Here is a 19,870-nt window from a genome sequence, read left to right on the forward strand (position 1 = left end):
CTGTACAGCAACACGTACGGTCCATCCAAAAACGAGGTCGTAACTGAGCTTGTACTTATAATATATCCATTGTGATCAAGCATTGGATTATTATTAAATCAAGCAGCATTTCGAGAAAATGGAGAAAAAAATATTGGTACAGGATTGGGTTTAAAGTTTGTTTCTGTAGTAAAAAGAAAACACACACCTGGGCGACCATTTTGGGGTTTAGACGCCCCGGGCTCCTCCCCTGCTCCCTCTTAGGAGTTGCCACAAAAAAACAGATAACATATCAGACAATTAGCCATGTGCAAGTGTGAGGTATGACTATAGTTTGAAAAACAGCAGCGAGACGAAACAATAGCAGGTTTATCAGCAGTCTATCTCTTCTCTGTAACCAGCACGGGGCAATAACATGATCCGGTCCATAAAACTCTACACACACACACACACACACACACACACACACACACACACACACACACACACACACACACACACACACACACACACACACGCACAGACGTTTGCATTACATAAGCCAAGTGGCATACGGCTCTGTGGGAGCTGCAGCACAAGGTCAGATCAATACCCCTCCCCTGCCCACACACTGCCACTGTCCTGCAAGGTAAGGCAGAGAGAGAGAGACAGAGAGAGAGAGAGAGAGAGAGAGAGAGAGAGAGAGAGAGAGAGAGAGAGAAACACAAGCACAAAGAAAGAAAGGAGAGAAAGAGAAAGAGAGAAATAATGGATAAACTGTCTGACAGAGAGCAAAAGTAGAAAGACAGACTGGGGCAGGAAGAAAGAGGAAAAAGGCGACACAAAGGAGCAATGGCGAGGTCCAGACAGAGAGAGCTTCAGAGTGATAAAAAAAAGATGGCACAGATAAAGAGGAAGGACAGGAGAGAGAGAGCAAATAAGAGAGTGAGGAAGATGGAGCAAGAGAGAGAGCGAGAAAGAGAGACGGGCTGGTTGGACGCTGTACAGAAGACAGGGAAAGCCCTCATGGACTCTGACAATGATGAAAGAGTTATGCGAGTGCTTTGACAAGTCCTCCAGAGCTCCAGCTCCCCTCTCTATCTTTGACCCAGTCATTCCCTTCCAATCACTGCAAATCTACAATAGTCGTTGTTTTTCTACTGCATCTCAAAGATACAAGTGAAATAATCACTGCTTTCATTGCGGGCTCTTCTTAAGGCACACGCCACAAGTCGCTACAGCATTCGTTGAAGGAGTGCTGAGGAACAAATTATACTTCGAATGTCACTTTGTAGTAGCAAAGATGTTGGCAAATTCAAAGCACCAAGCTTAACCTGTTTAGTTAATGCATAATCAGCAACTTTGGTGGAGTATCTCAGCAGTCCAAATAGTTCAAATAAATCAATAACTCCAAGACAAATACAGAAACATGTTTAGAGTGTAACTCAAAACAGGGAGGCTACATTTAAAACACCACACTGGTGCAGTCAAAAGTAGACTCCAGAGAGGCCTACAGGTAAGCACAACACAGCGGTACAGGACATCCAAACTGTACGTTAAACACAGCTGCAACAGAGGGAGGGTTCAAGGAGCACCAAGTAGCCTCCAGTGAAACCAGCTGCCCGCCATTGCAGACTGGGTTTGGGCCTTCAGAGTAAGGTGCAGCTCAACCAGCGCGCCCAGTCTGAAAGACTAAACCCGCACATTCAGGTACAGACCTTCACTAGGCTCTGTTCCTCCGTCTCCATCTTCTGAGAGAGAAATGGAAAAGGGAACCGAGTAGAGGTGTTATAGGGGCAAGGCAAAAGTAAACACCAATGAAACAGAAAAACAATGAGGAGAAGTCCTCGCGTATAAGATATGAGGGATAGCTAACCAGCAAATCAAAATGCTACGGTCAAAAATGAAGCGTGAAAGTCAGCTGCCGCTGTCACACCAAAGCTACTTCTCAGCCGCAATCCGTTGGGCCACCAAATCAAAATGATATCATCATGAGGCTCATCGTGTCTTCACGTCTCTTCACAAACCCTGTAATACAAATAGAAAACAACCGAGGTGACTTACTTCTGTCTTTCCCCGTGGCTGGAAGCTGTGGGAGTTGCCGTCCTCGTCTATTGGACATGGGAGTACTGGTGGGACTGGTCTGGACTGATCCACTACGAGGATGCGCCCTACATGACAAAAAGTGGCGGACAGTGGGGTGAGACAAAAAATTAGGACAAGATCTGATGGTGGATGCAGGGCCTGGCCATGTCGCACCCACATCACAGTGTGAACAAAGTAGAGGCGTTAAAAACAAAAATAAGAGTTTTCAGGAGGTCAAACTTCACATAAGAAAAGTAAAGCTATCTACTACAAGTTTAATAATTTATCATCTAGATTGGATTACATATTTATTTATTTTGATGCCAGTCACTGTCAGGCTCAATTGGAGATAATCAGTGACTGATCATTGTATTTGTTTTAATGCTGAATTTAATGTTGGATTTTCAAGATTTCTTCTTCTTTTTTCTACGAGACAGAACTTATAGTGGTTACATAGCTCCATGTAAAGAGTTATTTAAAGCAAAAACTATAAAACCAATGCACACAGCAATGACGTTTGGCACATGGGAGTGGAGGGACACATCAACTGTAGGGAACTGAGCTGCAATAAAAAAAGATGCCAAGTGTGAACCGCATGTGCAGTCGACTCATCAAGCTGCAAGGAGAGAAGAGTTCAATGCAGGAACGGCAGACCAGTGCGACCATGCGTTCAGACTGTCCCCAAAAGGCTTCAACAAAACAAAAGAAGAAAGGAAACAGAACTGCCATTACGGGATAAACGGCATCAGTTGATGTTAGTAATGGAATCAAAGTAAAAACGTCGGCCCATCACTGCTATACTCACGCAAGCGTATGAGCAGTGTGTTCCAAATTAAAACGTCAGCACGCCACCGACGGTGTCTGTGGTGTCGTGCCTGGAACATGGGGAAAGTAAATACAGCACCAGTGCTTTTGGGGACAAAACAGAAAGTGGCTGGGTGGTGGGTGGTAGTTGTGAGGGGGAGGTGGGGTGAAGTGAGGCGGGGAAGCAGGGTATTGGGAGGGTGGGAGTTAGGTGGTGATGTTTTTTTTGAGGGGGGGTACGTTCATTCTGTGAGTAAGTCAGGCTCGGGGTGGGTGGGAGCTCATGGGACGGGCTCTGAACTGGTTTGAGTTCTACAAAGGTTCTAGTGATGCAAACATTTAGCAGAGGTAGAGCTGCTCTGGGGGCAGAAATAATCCAATTATCAATAAATTGATTTAAAAGAACCAGAGATTTTCACAAAGTAGCTGATTTCTAGCTAGGAGCTAGACTTGTAGCTTAGCAAGAAAAAACACAAGAGAATATTACAAATAATTACTCCTTCTTGTTTACTATGACAAGCAAATTCACGGAGTCAGCGGCCTTACGTTACCTAGCTATCTAAATAGCCTAATATGAAGCTATTTGGGTAAGCTAGGTAGTTTGCCTGGTAGCTAGGCTAACTAACTAACCTCGATAAGATCTCTGTATGTCTATATTGCATATTCCTAGTTAGCAGCATAATATTAGCCTTAATGAATTCGCTGGGCTTTAGTCTAATAATGACAGATTTTTTTGTCGACTTATTGATGTTTTAAGTGAATGTTTAAATTATCTCTCCCTCCAGAGTAGCTATGCCTCAGGGAAATGATTGTACAGCTAAAACTCCAGTCTGCTTCTGTGCTAAGATGGTTAGCGTCTCTGATCCGGGTCACACCTCGTCAAGGCAGGTGAGGGGGGGGCGGACCTCCCAGATGGCAGAGACGGCATGGACCTCATGAGCGAAGAGTCGTGGGGGCGTTCAGTGGAGCGCGAGCGGGACGTGGGCCGCTCTATAGTGGGCCGCTGGTCTGCAGAGCGGGACCTGCTGTGATACTCGTGTCTATCCATGGCTCCGTGGTTCCTACAGAGGTTATTGAGAGATAGGCAGGCACTCAGTGGGGCCCCAGCAGGGCAGGGACAGTATGCTTGGCAGGGTGGACAGTATGGAGGGCTAAGAAATTTGCAGCGCCCTCAAAACTCGTCCAAAGTGCATGTGTTTCAGTAATATACCTGTTAGTTGTTTTGCACGTTTTAACCCATTTACGACAAATCACATATTAGAATTTACATTGCTAACTATTTTACATATCATACAGTCCAATTTCAACATGTTTTCCTGCCTTTTTTTCTGAGATCTTGACACTCAAAGAATGCAATCAGAATGAACATCATGTATGCTTCAGCTATGGTTAAATTCTCCTACACTTGCACTGCAATGTGGGTGCAAATATATATATATAATATTCACTGTCATTGACCACCAAACAACTCACCAAAAAATGAATGTATCTTAATATTGTATGTTAGGTTGGAATCTATTGCCTGCTTTGGTAACAGGTCTGCTGTTATTTTAAGTACATGTGATTTATATGCAGTCAATTTACTTAAACAAGCAAAGATTCAGGTATGGTCATGTGACCACATGAACATATTCAGCAACTCTCAGACAATAAAAGGTGCATTCTGTGTGGCCTATGTAGTGAATTAAGAGTGAGGTCGTCAGGTTGGTGGCAGGGACTATGTGCTGTCTATACGTGGTGAGTGAGTGTTCATTTACGCTCAGTTTGAGGTAGAGCGAGATGCAAGGGAAAAGTGAAGTGCATCTTTACGTTGCTTTTGGCTTGTCAAATCTGTTATTTCCTGAAAAATGCATCCATGTTAAGTATTTTTGGCACAGTGAGGATGAAGGCAAAATCGTGTTGATCTGACGAGCTGGAGGAAAGAAGCAGGTGAGGTTTCTCAACTAGAAAAATAAATCAGTGATAGTGTACATGGATATTATTTCACTTTGCAGAGAGAAAATAGGAAGATATAAACATTTTCATAAAATTGCATCATACTGCACATCAAAAAAGTAAAGGGAATATTCAACTTAGCCTTTGGACACGAGTTGTCACGAGCATAGAGACGTTTAGAGCATGCACACTGTTGGTGAAACTGTAAAAGTTCTAGAAAAATGTGATTGGTAAATCTTAAGATTTTCAACAGTTGCATTTCCATAGTTTTTATGTTTAATGAAACAAATAGTATTTAACTAAACCATTTCACCATTCTTTTCCTAAACCGAAGGAGGCATGTTGGTGTCCTAAAGATACAAAAAGCTGTGAACTGCTACTCATCGGGCTAATAGACACTAAAAGACGTTTTCTAAATTGTAACTTTTTCTGGGAATATGGAAGATTTTCTTTCACATTGGAGTTTTAATAATTTTAATTGTAATTAAAAAGTCAAACTTGCCATTGTCTTGTAGTGTCTGTAGCCTTTTGCAGTATGAAAAATTGTCCAGTAGAGGAGATGTCCTTTTTGTCTCCAATAGCAAAACAATGGCCCATCAGTCAGCAACCTTAAGGAGCCTTTAACATTCTTCATCTGCAGCTATTCACAGTGATGGTCAACATAATCATTAGTGGATTCACATCGGGAGGTTGTTATGGCCAGGGATTTATGGGTAATGTAAAGGTTATGTCTGCTGCAAATCAAACATCTCATTAGGTGTAATTTGATGGATAAAGCCCCGACAGACTGCACTTTGGAATCACACTGCTCACGTTGTCACTGGATTCAAACCGAGTCCAAAATATTAGTTTCTGTACTTGGAAAAGCTGCTTTTTTGATGCGTACATGCTGCAGACTTTGTCCCACTCAAGGTAGACTCTGGGGCGATGCACTTAAACAGAACCATGACACATTTTGTCTCATGTTCTGAGGGGAAATCACCTAAACTAAGACACTTGCCAAAAGGCTTAGACTATACTAGTGCTCTCCGCCGCTCATCTTTGTCTCCTTTTCCATTTGCCTCGTGTTTCTTTACTCTGCCCTCATTTCTTTTCAGTTCTCAGTGCTGCTTTTACTCTGCCAGGGTGCAGACAGAAATAAACTGTATCTGTACGAGAGGAAGGAAATCTATTCTACTCCTCTGTGGATAACACCGAGATGCTGGCTACTTTCATTCCTTTCTGTCCGCTCAGACAAAAAGACAGGGAGGGAGAAGAAGACAGAGGGCTCTCGTTAATGGCTATCTGGGCTATAGGCTGAGCCTGAAGTCGAGCCAAGCCGGGCCTCAGGGAAACTTTGTGACACTTTAATAAAGTCAGTCAGGCTCTCGGGCTGGGTTTTGAGGACTCATCACTTTTTTTCCTCTTGGAGCCGAGAGAAATGGCACAAACGTCACGTCATTCCCGACTGAAAGCCAGATGGCAGCAGGCGAAAGATTGAAGACAGAGAAAGGTGGAGTCATTTACAGCCTTTATCTGGGGGGGGGGGGGTCTTTTTATTAGTGCATCAGGATGCTGCCGTGGGTCCTGGGGATGGATGGATGGGTGTCAGCAGGCCTTTCCATGGTTGCTTGGAACGGCCTGGCAGCCCATTCTGACCAGACGCTAGAAGCCAAAGGGCTAAACACGGAATTTACAAAACTACTGTGCAGCCCAGAGCAATGCATCGGAGAGCGATACGCAGCTGCCAATAGCATGTCAAAATAAAGGACAACACTAAAACACCACTGAGCAACATACTGCTGTTGGTATAATGTACATGGGTACATAAACAAGGACATCAACAAATAGACAATAATGTGCTGGCCAGCACTTAACCCAACATCCAGGAGACATAGAGCCGGCGTCAGCAACACAAATAGCTCTGAGGCCTCGACATACAGAGGCAGTTGTGTATTACCCTTTCACCTCTACGCAACTTCAGAGCTGTGATGACGCTTTTTGCAGAAACCGATATCGAGACAGGATATCATTTTCTGTCATCACATGTACGATCACGGATAAATTAAAGACAGACGAAGGACAACTTGAGGGGACCACAAGATGACGGATGCACAGATGCAGCAGCAGTGCATGTCAATACCTCTCGTAGTCATAGTCGGAGGAGTAGGCGCCCTCAGAATAGGCACGGGCCATCCTAGTGGACCGCAGTAACCTGACTGCTTCCTCTCGGCAGATTGGGTACACGCGATGGTTGCGGCTGGCGGGAAAATATCAACAACTGGTCAGCATTTAATTTCTTTCTCCAGCCAAAAGGGGAAGCAACATGAAAAACAAAATAACCTGCAAGGGAAGACAACTTGGAGTATACCATTTTTTTTCCCATCACACACCCGAGGTAGGGTGAGAAAATGCCTGTTCTCTGCCTGAAAACATCTCTATCCTACAGATCCACAGTGATTACATATAAACTGAATTCTGACACCGTGGGGGTGTTTGAGGGAGAAATCCCCTCTGCTGGACAAAATTTCACAACCAGCGGACACTTATCCATGTTCAGTATTGCCGTAATCACTCTTTTGGTGGGCATCACACTTGCTCACACTGCAAATGTTTGGAGCAAAACGAAAGGAATGTTTACATGACAATGCCTGAGATGATGAAAAGAGAGAATAAGCAATGCTGATACCGGATGGATGAAGTGTCTCATTTTGTCAATGTACTGTACGACACACACACAGTATATATTTGATCTTTTGCATAAGAAATATATACTGAACACAACACAACACTGATGACACAGACAGTGGCCAGATAATATGAAGCATTCACTTTCAGTGCATCCGGAAACCGTGTTGTGCATTAACAACAGTGATTAAAAACATGCCATTTTGTCAGTACCATGTGTTCAACATCCAAATGAAAGATTTCCTCAAAGAAAATAAAGGGGTTGAAGGTTGAACTTAAGATGAGCGCGTCATGCATGCTCAGGTATAAATCTACCTGGGGTCGTTTTGAGGATCATCAATAGGCTGGGTATGTCTGGTTCGAGGTAGGGTGAGAAAATGGCTGCGACCACATGGAGGGAGGAGAGAAGATAGAGATGGATCTGAGATGGCGCCGAGGAAGACGCGGAGGAGGAGGAGGAAGAGGAGTAGGAGGAGGAGGAGGAGGAAAGGAGAGACACAGAATCATAGGCAGACAGATGGAGGTGTGAGGAAACGGAGGGAGAGAGATTTCTCAAAGAAACAAGGATGTAAAGAAAGTGAGAAAGCTCATAGGAGAGGTTGATGTGACAGTTGTAAAGAGGAGAAAAAACAGGCGAGGAAAATGAGAGATGCTGAGAAGATGTCTTCCTCAGCTTAACCACACTGACAGATGAATGTGGTACACCGAGCACACTGGCAGCATTCACGGAGGGAAGAGCAGAAAAGCAAAGTCCAAACACCTAAACCTGCATGATGTTACCTCTACTGCATGATTAGAAGAACTTAAGACCATGCACAATACATATGATTTCTTCTTTCACATACACAACAATTCAAAAAGTAGGAAAATATAAGGGGGAAAGACATGAAAAAACGTTATATTGTTGGAGTTCTGGTACATTTCCAAATTCTCCGTGACTCATTTCCTGTGTCATTTTAAACTGTTTTCAATAAATAACCGGCCGCTGTTAATTAAAGCAGCTGAAATACACTCAAGCGAGCACTGTCCCAGACAATTTAGATAAGTGCATTTTCTGCATCTGACACTGATTTAGGCCAAGCCTCAGAAATATCAAATAAACTTAATTGGACGGGGGAAAGTAGCTGCGGCCTGGCACTGCCAAGGCTATGATTGGACTCTTGGAGCAACATTTTCCAACCCTCACAGAAAATAAGTGCTGATGGGGGATAACTGACCACTTCCCCTTGACCACCTTTTCCATAAAGATAGCGAGATACATGCAAATGATGCATGCCGTATGCCGTATGCAGCATTTGAAGCACTGGAATGTTTCCTGCCTCCTCGATATAAAATGGAAACTACCTATTTGTAAATTACTCCTCACACCTGGTGCAGTCCTACAGTCTTGTGTTCATGAAGGATTTTAACTGTCCTACAACTGTTTTGAATCCAGACTTTTGTATCGGATTCTAAAATATTATGATGTATTTTTGACAAAGTATGGAGAAAATTGCTCTCTAAAATCAGGAATACAAGAGAGATTTAAAGTCCCCATAAACAACATCAGTTCCCAGAGATGTTAAGGCAAACGGCGTCGTGCATTAAGTGTATGCGTGCATGAAACACCTCCCTGCATGTCTGCTCACCAGCCCCCACTTGTGCTTGTCAGCATCTGCTCCATGCATGCCTGCGTTTGTGCATGCATCCACTGTACACACGTGTAAGCTGGAGCATGTGTTTGTGTACCTGTCAGGTGAGTAGTTATCTTCGGACACACTGTGGTGGTCCACTCTAGTGGAGGAGCTGTACTGACAAGGCCTAAGGTCAAAGGCTGGGTCCAGACTTCTGCTGTGTGACAGAAGTGGACCGGATCACCCCTCATGTAGTTTACATCACCACACACTGACCCGTACTGGCCAAGGGGGGGATGCACATCGCCTCATGTTTATTGAGGCACTCAGAGCAACTGCGAGAAATATTGCATCATACATACATTTTGGGCTAATGATGTGGCATTTAAAAGACAGTACAATCCCTAAACCCTATAGATTCCTTCAAGGAACTTAAGGCTAGAAAGGACTTCAGCAGGGTGTTAAATACATCTATATCGAAAAAAGAAAAAGACACACAGTTTCCACCCAGAAATCAAGCCAGTCAGTAGTTACCTGGAGGGTGGGGGAACGCTGGGAGAGCGCGACCGCGCCCGGTTAATATCGGTCGACCGAGAGCAGTGGTTAGACGACATCACCTGCTCAGGGACGGACAGCGTGGAGCTCTGGAAGTCTCTGCCATTTGGCCGGTAGTCTGTGAAGAAAGAACAGATAGAGGAAGGGAGATATAGAGGGACAAGATGGAGAGGGTGTTGTTGTTTTTTCCAGATGGTTCTGTCATAATATTCTGACACCAAAAGCACTGCAGTGCAGTGCTTTGAATTACAAGAAAAATACAACAGTCACACAAAATTGCTGTGCCAATTTCACTTCAACACCTTGTGAGTTCTCTGTATATCTGGCTAAATCTGCTGCATTTGATAATGAAAAAATATGGCAGCTAACGATGCAGATCCAGTTTAAACCCAGCCTTAACTTAGAAGAAACAGACCAAACTTTATAAAACATGTGCTTATTCTTTTTTCATTATGCTGAGTCTCTATATTCCAAAAAACGAGGTCTAAGTTTCAATAAAGGTGGAATTCATCTGCTGTGTTAACGTTGTGCATTAAACATGAAAATAGCCTTCAAAAAAATATCAGAACCACTATAATGAATTTTCTCTGCGAGGCTGATTGGTCCATTGAACTTAAAAGAGTTCATTAACCGATAATCAGACGTGGCTAGCAGCCATGGTTAAGGTCAATGCTTAGCACTATTAAACTTGATTGATATTCAATAGAGTGTATAGCACATTAAAATGAGTCAAGGAAAACCCTGAATCAAAGTGGGAAAAGGAGGAAAGGCAGGAAAAATTGGAGATAATATTATGTTGACCTTCACTCGAGGAAGTTGGACTGAAATATGAGTTAAGAGTTAAGAAATAAGAGTTGACCGCACAGACAGATTAAAAGATTCATACTAAATAATGTTCAGATTGCAAGTGGACTAAAGTTCAATGCTGAAATTCTGATAATTTCAGACCATTTGTATACCAATTTTAATAACTAAAGGTTCAAAAGTCTAGATTGATAAATAGTCCTAAAGGCAATAGGAAAAACATGTATTTTTGATTTTTTTCACGCAAAGACTGCAGGGAAAACTGAGACGTAATGGAGTCTGTGTAAAGAGGAGGGTGCGACCAGAGCTGAATGAAGGGGTATTCCTGAAGGTGACTGCCTGGCATGGTGAGGCAGTGAGGGGCTGATGAGAATGTTAAAGAGGCTGGACTGGAGGGGGATTTCCCTCAGCTACAGTATCATCAGACTGATGCTGTCTGTGTGTCAGACAGGCGCCTCCATCCGAGATTTACGAACAGCTTTCCTGCAAACAAGTTCGGCACAGTTTCGGCGGTCTTCAAGCGGAAGGAAAAAAAGGAGGTTTTTAATTGAAAGAGGAGAACAAAGACCATACTGCATCTTTTTTTATATGAGAAAACAAAAGCAAGTCTCTATGTTTTCCGGTTCTGCTGCCTCGTCCAGCATGGTTTCCTTCAAGGTTGATATCGTATGTGGGCAAATATCAAGTATTTTTCAGTCTTTCTTTTTGCCGTTTTTCTCTGGCTCTCTGGCTGCTAACGACAGAGCAGAACTTCTGCTCTTCTGATGTGCAGTGTGGGCGTGCTGCTGGAGCCTCGGTGAGCACAACAGAACAGCAACTAGCAGTGCAGAGGCAGACACAATCTCAGTGCTCCTCGCTTTGCTGCAGCTGATGATGGGCTGCAGCATTTCACCCTATTGTGATATATAACAGTAGTGTAAGCTGCTCGGCCAAGGAAGCATTTGACGGATGGTGGCATGTCGGTGATGTGGTGAAAAACAATTATTAAATTATAAATATATAATATGGCCTGGTGAAACTATGTTGTGACTTTACCTCCAGACATTTTGCTTTTCAGATTTCATTCACATGAGTCTTAAGTTAATATGACCTTAATGTATTACCTGTTATTACCCCAACACCATCTTCACAATCGTAGTCTGAGATCTCACTGTCACTTATCCTCTGGGATCCTTTGAGATAAAGAGAGAAACATTGGAAAATACAAGAGACATTTTCATTCCCTCCATCTATTCACCCATTTGTTGTGTGTATTGTACCTCCCTACGATGTGCACCCGTCCTCATAACCCACAACTACAACAAACGGTCCTGCAGGAGAGCGATTTGGATGACTGATGGGAAATTACGCATCAGCTGTAACAAATAACGCCGCATTTCACTGATCCACGGCAACAAAAAAACAGCAGATCTGTCTTCGACACACACACACACACCTCCTTCACCATTCGGTCAACTTAAATCAACCTAGAGCTAGTGTGCTCTATCAGAAATCAGAAATGACAAGTGCTGCACTCTGGCAGCGCCGCTCCAAACCTCTCATCGCAGTTGGCTGGAGACTTTTTACAGCCGTCAGCTCTTTCACCTCACACTTTACACAAACGGCCAAAAAATCATCCTGGTGGGGGGAAGCGAGCAAGCCTTAAGTGTGTAGTAGGAGCACTACAGTGAAGCAGTGCTGCGTAACGCGGACTACTGTACTGCTGTCTGAAGCACGTTCACAAGCATCTGTTTACAGAATGGTGAGAGAAGGGCCACACAATGAGCTACACAATGTGCTACGACACCAGCTAAATAATGCATTAATAAAGATAATCAACGCTTTTTTTCCGTTTCTCTAATTTAATAAACCACCACTGTTTAAAGTAGCAGCATCATCTAATTTTGCCCGTGATCAAGAACACATTCAAGACACACAAACACAAGCAAAGTAGAATGGGCTGCAGAGTTTTCCAAAGCATTGTGTGTATTCTTAAAAGGGGAAATGTTGGTAACTCCTAAAATAATCAAGTAAAATTTGCATTACAGAGGAAAGGCAAGTGGTCAAAATCAAAGCATATTGTGTCTGCCAGAACTGGCAGATCACCTGGGTTTTTAGCACATCACGTTTTGCAGGATATGGTTTCCGGGTTGCAGGATGAGATTGTGAGGAAGTTCACAGGTGAGTACACACAGAGGGAGAGACCACTGTGTCCTTAATCTCCGTTTCCCTGGAGCGTGCATGTGTCGGAGACCCTGAGCGGATTTCTGACGCGTGGTGTAAAAGTTTACACCAGCTCCCCTCATTGAACCCCATGTAAGGCAGCGGAGACATGCACCCTTCATGGGGGAATGAACAGGGTCGGAGAATCAGGGCACAAGGATGGATCTTTGCAGAGGACAGGAGAACACTGAGAGCATAGAGCTCCATAGAGCAGCACTGTCTTTACCTGAGTTGTATGAATATGAGCCTTTGTCTGTAAAAGCAGAAGCAGTAAAGTTGATGTGACATGCACAACAAACACAAAATATGCATACACTACAAAGCCTTCATTTACTGATTTACTGTTTAAAAAGGGAATTAAAGAGAATTAGATAATTAGGATCAACCTACTCAGACTGCCGATGAGCCACATATACTTTGGAACGTTGTTTGGCTGTACATTTTTTTTAACCCAATTTCTTACTTATGCTGGTAAACTAACACTGCTGTTTGAGAATAAAAATGAAAACTAACTTCAGTAATTATTTAAATTCATTTAATTTATACCCACATTTTCTTTACTTAGTGTGTACTATTGGAGACAAGATTGTTAAGTAAGTTTCGAAATGTAGCCACCCAGTTTAATGTCTTGTTTTTAGTTAAGTTATTTTATAACTGATATGGCTTGTAAATGTTAAGTGGCATGACCCTTTAGTCACAAATTCCTTTATGCCTTGCCAATGAATTTCAAGAAATCAATCAGGAGCTGTGTGTGTGTGTGTCAGTGACAGAGGGGTTACGCACTCTGGAGCCGTCGCGTCGGACTCTCTCCATGGAGCTGCCTGCGCTGTGTGTTCGGGGAGGCACGTGGGAGTGGGATAGAGGACACATCGTGGGTTTGTAGCTTGTACCAGTGTGGCTCGTCATCCAGAAGAGCCGTCTCAAGCTCAATAAGGATCTGCCAGAGGTAAAAAAAAAGAAGAAAAAAAGTCCACAGTTAAAAATATCTTCACTGCAAATGGTTTGTAAAGTATCTTTTTTTTTTATGATGAGATTAGAGCGACACACACCAGTGCCACAATACTCAGGTCTCTTACAGGCAGTGCCAGTTAAAAACAATCCTTTCCCTCCATTTAACAGTGTTACACAGTAAATAAAAAGACCAAAGCTCATTGTCCGTGTCGGACAAGGACTGGACCACCACCACCTTGTCAGAGCTTTATCAGGGGCTTGACCTCATCCAGAGGATTAGCTGAGCTACTGTCAGTGAGTGTACCTGATGGGTGGGGTTTGGATTTCTTACCTCTCCCAGGAATTCGCTCTCCTCCTCCCTCACCCTGGCTTGGTCCCACAATGTGATCTCCAGCATGCGCTCCCGAAACTCCCGCCGGTGCACCGGCGAATACATAAAGGTCTGGTTCCATTTGGGCTCTAAGGATTTCTTTACTGTTTTTGTTCTCCTCTTGCTTTTGTCGCTGGAGGAACAATAATTCAAACTGTTTTTATTTACAACCATGATAGAGGAGAGCCACGAATACAACAGATCAATAACACGACACAGCACAGAGCACATCACCGCGGCATGCTGATGATGGCAATGAGATGGTGAGGAAAATGTTTTCCTACATTCTATCAGTGCATAAGAAAGAACTGCTTAACAAACGGCCAACAAAGTAGTTAGGCACATCCACTTAAATCCCTACAGGCTTTCCTGAAGCTAATGGCTAAAAGACATTGACACATGACCTTGTGACATCACATCATTGTTCCAAAAATGAATACACACTAACACAGAATCAATTTTTTAAGACATTTTATAACTCAGTTTGGCCCACTAATGTCCAATAACTTCATGGACGGTGTGAATCGAAGTGACATTAAATGAGTGAGGACGGTAAAACGGTAACGGTTTCTACTCTTACCTTCTATCAGGGAGGAAGTAGATTTTGACGTAAGGGTTCCTTGGCCGGCCGTCTTCTCTGGCTGGCAGGTCTTTGGCGCCCAGGATGGTGACAATTAGCTGATGGCCCACTTTGTCATACCACAGTTTGACCTGCAGGGGCAGAGCAAAGACAGCCTGCTGAGGGACTGATCAAGGCCAACAGGAATACAAACACACAGAGGGACTAACGCAGGAGAAGACAACTGCATCAAATTAGAAGTAAAGTTACTACAGGAGCACTTGTGTCTTCTTTTACTGGGAACTCAGACCGTTTTTGACTACAGCATAGAGTCTTCTCCTGTATTTACCCTTCAGGGAAGAGGAGGAACGTGTCTACCTGCTAGGATGATGTCCAGACACATGCTTGGTGGCACAATTGATCAGATTTTAAAGAGATAGTTCAGATTATTTACTTCCCTAGTGAGTTCACCGACAGTAGATGGTATACTGCACGCCACCAGTTTGGAAAAACAAACAAGACTACCAGCATGGCTGTACCAGCTGCCCCGTCCACAGCAGGACATTGCTTTGCTCCCGTCAAACTGGGGCCTTGCAGTATGTACTGTAAGCAATACATGAACTATGGATACCTCATAGAAGTCCTTTTAAATACCAATCTGAACTATCCCTTTTAGTGCTCATACAACGTGGACTTACTGTATCAGTATGGTATGTTGATGCTAAAAATGTATTTATGATATTTTAGTCTCCGTGTGCTCTGTTGAAATGATACCGTCTAACAGTGATGATGCTGGCTCTAATAATGTTCTCTCAGATATTTAATGGGCATTGATATGGAGAAATCAATCATGCTGTTGCGAGAGGAATCGAAGACAGTTCACACTAAAAGGGAAGTATGGACTCCAAAAGAAGACACTTAGAAGAAGGAAAAACTCGAACCGAGGCCTTAAGAAAGTAAATGAAATGAGGAATACAACTTCTAAGCTTCTGTCCATACTTCTTTGAAAATATGATTATGGAAAGGGTCTGAGCCATTTAAAAAAATAAAAACTACCAGCAATACATGCAACAACGCAAGAAAGAGCATTCAACACAAGTCAGTAGATTTCATGGAGGCAAAAACAGACAGCAGAGCTTATGGGAAAACAAATTGTACCGAGTAAACTCCAAACTTGTAGCCCACCAAAATACCAGATACTGCAAAGTTTGATATAGTGTTCTGTCTGTGAGTGATAAAACATTTATGAAAAGATTCACCTTGGAATCATGTTGATTATATTATGAGTGAAAACACATGTAGTTCATAGTACATAATTAAAATATACAAACTATATGGCTTTATGTCCATCTAATAACGAATTAACTGAAAAATATAAGCTTTTCCTAAAGTACATACATGAACACACACACACATAAAAAAAATACTTATTGACCTCTATTCAAAGACCATATCATTTCTCCAGACTCTAAATTTGAAAAATCACACCTGCATGCTCTGTGCATAATGACAATATCCTCCCATCCAATCCATATAACGTTTCTTGAAGCTAACTTTAGGGAAAACAAGATACTGGTACAGTGTCAATGCAGTAGTGTTGACCTTCACGTTACCTGAATCAATAATACAGAATCACACAAAGTGATTATACTGCGTGTTATTAACCAAAACAAAGAGAAAAGGCTCAGTAATATTAAAGGTGACGGATTAAAAGAGACCCTTTGAAAACCGTCAAAGCTTTGTTCACTTTGCTATTTGGGAGGTACAATTTGCTTGAACTCTCATCTGGAAGTGAAATTTTGGTTTTCAAACGCAGGACGGTGAACTTGGTATCTTTTCACTGCAACATGAAATGCAGACCCATCCTCCACAAGCTGCTAATAACACAACTCCTGTAGATGAGTGTTGGGTTCACCAGGCCTGGGTTCATGTCACTTGAAACAGAAAACAACACAAGGTCCTTTGTCCTGAGGAAGTTCAGGGAGACACCCTCCTGCATTGCCAAAGATACAGAAATGCATGACACAAGGTCGGGGTCAATTGCTGGTGCCAAATCAGGCAATGGAAGAGTGTCTCTTTAAATGTGTGCAGATTAGTCCAGCATGCATAACCTAGGAGGAATGAGGTGAATGGGTTAAAATGAGATAGCAACTCTCATCATAACGGTGATACCAAGAAATCAAATTGAAGAGAATGACACAATGCACTGCACTGAGGGAAGCTGCCATTTCCCCGCGAATGCATTTTTCCAAAGTATGGAAACAGAAAGTCAGCCAGTCAACAGTCAAATGAGAAAGACCAAATAGAGTGTGCCCTTCAGACGGGGCCCATTACCTGGACCCTAGGGGCAAAAGGCGTTGTTCTTCTACTAAGGCTTTGGCTCTGGATAAGCAAAATGAAACAGCAAAAAAAACAAGAACAGAAAAGAAAATGCAATAAAACCAAAATCCCACAAAACAACAACAAAAACTTACAATACACTCTAAATAACAACAACAACAGAGGTTTTTAGTTCCGCTTAGGCCATTTAGGCCAGTGGGTTCATTGTTATTTTCATTTTTCTGATCACTTGTCCCTGAGCTTCTTTGCTCTGTTCTGCATAACCCCTTCGTAGTTATCAATGCCTCCCGATCAAATCTCTGTTTCTGCTCTGGACCTTTTATCCTCTGCTTCAGTGACGTTAAAACCCTCGTTGTCCTGAAACACAATTTAACGACGGCTCTGAAAATGTCATGGGGAAGAACTCATCAGGCACTGCAGATATCACAAGGTTAATTCAGTGAACTGAACTGCCTCACTAATCAGTTGTTTTTTTGAATTTCAGGGTCAGTTGCTTCATAGAAATGTTCCCAGAAGCATCTGGGCAGAAATCAGTGCTTGTTTTTAATTGGTTGACGCAGTGTTAAAAGTATTATTGTGAGTCACGTTATTCTAGTCCACTGCAGCAACTGAAATCAGCCATTTTCACAAGACGCTAAACATACAAAAAAACTATTGTGAAGATTGACAGTGGTATCAGCTTTAAAACCCAACTATTTCTTATAAATATCAATGTTCTGGAGGTGCTACCTAGATGCTAAAGCCTTTTCCCTGCTGAGAGTTGATCTATCTCTTTCTTTAATGCAGTCCTTTACCCAATTTACCCCAGGAGGGTTTTTACACTAGATAATGGAAAACACACACAGTAACCTGATCTACAATCCGGTGCTGGGTTGGTAAAGGGCCAGCTGAACAGACAGAGTGAGAGAAGCTGTGCCCGCAAGCCCAATGGTTTGATCCAGGACTTAAGGTTGCATTGCATTATATATGTGAGTTTAGTAGTACACTCCAAAAGGTAGTCATGTGAACTTAATAACCCATTTTACTCATACGTTTTCAGCATTGGTCAAAGCAATCTAACAAAGGATTTCACATAGAGTCATGCTGAGGTCGCTTACTGAGAGCTGTCCTGACAGGTACTGGGGGGCGTCCCTCAGCATGCTGGGACTCATGGGGGACGTGACGGAGATGGACGGGCGATCCATCTTCTGAGACTCAAAAGAACTCGAACCTGACGGGGGCAGAAACAACTGCGGTCAGATTATTCAGTACTGAAACTGGTTCGTAGTTTGTGGTTTTAGTGACATCGAGAGATGTCGGAGAGTTGTAGTCGGGAAGATAGAGAGACACAGACGAGAAGAGGGCAAGAAAACATGCCGCGAGAGAGACAGAGAGGCGGAGCGACAGAAGCAATTCTCTGAGACATTTCCTTGACTTGATGTTTCTAGGCTGATTAATAGGATAAAATGCGATAATGAAATAGGCTAAATATTTTTGACAAGACTCACTTGATTCCAGTTGTGCATGTGTGCTGTCTGGTATCCTTGGAATATCTCTGGAAAGAAAAGGATGAGAGCGTGAGCGTGTGAGAGAAAAGAGAGGGAGGGAATAGAAGGGATCAATTTGAGCTAATGCTAACTGCACCATTGCTCTAATGACCGTAAGCACCGCATTACTCTTCATTCACCCAGTAGCTCCCTCAGCAACACAAAGCAGCTCAGATATAGGGAATCTACGAAGTGAAGGTGCCCCTGCTTGTTTTCCCACAATTTCCCTTTCCTCAAAAACCAATTGGAGGAGAGCGTGCAGACGAGGCGGCAGGCTTTCGTTCTGCTGGACGGCGTTGTGCGGTCCACATACAGGGCCCGGGCCAGTGGGAGAGAGGAACAAGTGTTGAATAAAGAAGACAGCGCCACTCGTTCTTAAACAAAACCTATATTCCCTCTCAGATTTATCCGATTCAAGTCAATTTTATGGAGAAGTCAATTCAAAGTTATTCAGACTGACGCAGGCAATGACGTGGCCTGAATGAGCATACCGACTGTAACCGGAAAATAATTCTCAATGTAAAGCGCATTATTCTTGCTTTAATTGGTTTTAGTTTCGGAAATGTTCATTCACGTAAATAATTATTTTTTTTAAATACCTTTGTTTTATCTGACTGAATCACATCAAAGTGTTTTTGAAATTCCTGAAAAGGCTGCATGTGCATTAATTGCACAACTGTTCAATTAATGTTAAAAGCTCTTTACAAAAAACATAAAAACCTTTAAACCAATTTATGTTGCCCTAGCACTAGCTACCTGGCAGAATAATAGCATTTAATATGGTTAATAAATTCATCCGCTCCAACTTATCTTTTTTACATTGTCTCAAGGACCTGGTATTCAACTGGTAAGAGGCAGGACCTGATTCCTCATTACTATTTATTAATTAAAGATAAAAGCTCCAATAAGTAACACAAATGATATAATCATTCCTTTTGCCTAACACCTCAGTCACCATCATCCAAGGCCCCGGCTCTTACTGCTCGATAACACCCACACCGCCGGCACACCGGTCTGGTGAAAAGCTTTTGTGTGACAGTGACGGCCGGTGAGCTCTCACCCTATAGGCCGTGAGACAACCAGCTCCACCTGCGGCTCAGGCTTAGATTCTAGAATGATATTGTAAACTTCTTTAAATGTGGCTCCTTGTAAAAGCTTCCCATTCCACTCCAGCACCTGGTCACCTGCGAAAAAACACCAGAGACACCCAATGTCACACAGGATATCTTTCATGCAAGTGTAGAAAATACACATCATTATGCTCCTTTAAACCCTATTGAATGCGACTAAATCTACTATTTGAGTTTCTACATACGTGTGTGTGCGTGTGTGTGCGTGTGATTTTAATACCTGGTCTGAGGTGTCCAACAGTGTCTGCTAGACTTCCTTTCCTCACTTTAGTGATAAAAGCGCAAAGTCTACCAGATTCTGTCATCTTGCCTCCTACCACCTGTAGAAGCAGAGAGGTGACGGGGTTAGCACTGAAATACATGAGAAAACC

General features: G+C 42.9%; 1 protein-coding gene across 4 annotated transcripts in view; it reads right to left on the reverse strand.

The window, feature by feature from the left end:
- The window catches only part of rims2a (regulating synaptic membrane exocytosis 2a), a gene marked incomplete at both ends in the record, with an annotated part of 126,064 nt that overhangs the window by 34,392 nt on the left and 71,802 nt on the right, over positions 1–19,870 (reverse strand). Inside the window, 15 exons of one of the 4 annotated variants that reach the window (XM_079228126.1) lie at positions 1,677–1,709; positions 2,023–2,129; positions 3,723–3,908; positions 6,905–7,021; positions 9,597–9,735; positions 11,525–11,593; positions 12,850–12,876; positions 13,407–13,560; positions 13,906–14,077; positions 14,525–14,655; positions 16,838–16,885; positions 17,941–18,053; positions 18,331–18,377; positions 19,430–19,553; positions 19,720–19,819. In XM_079228126.1, coding sequence (XP_079084252.1) covers positions 1,677–1,709; positions 2,023–2,129; positions 3,723–3,908; positions 6,905–7,021; positions 9,597–9,735; positions 11,525–11,593; positions 12,850–12,876; positions 13,407–13,560; positions 13,906–14,077; positions 14,525–14,655; positions 16,838–16,885; positions 17,941–18,053; positions 18,331–18,377; positions 19,430–19,553; positions 19,720–19,819 — 1,567 coding nt within the window. Of the gene's footprint in view, positions 1–1,676; positions 1,710–2,022; positions 2,130–3,722; positions 3,909–6,904; positions 7,022–9,596; positions 9,736–11,524; positions 11,651–12,849; positions 12,877–13,406; positions 13,561–13,905; positions 14,099–14,524; positions 14,656–16,837; positions 16,886–17,940; positions 18,054–18,330; positions 18,378–19,429; positions 19,554–19,719; positions 19,820–19,870 lie in introns of all 4 variants that reach the window. The other 3 variants (XM_079228125.1, XM_079228128.1, XM_079228127.1) reach the window with 3 other exon arrangements.

This window comes from Taurulus bubalis (assembly GCF_910589615.1).
Source record: "Taurulus bubalis genome assembly, chromosome: 12".
Classification (NCBI taxonomy): Eukaryota; Metazoa; Chordata; class Actinopteri; order Perciformes; family Cottidae; genus Taurulus; species Taurulus bubalis.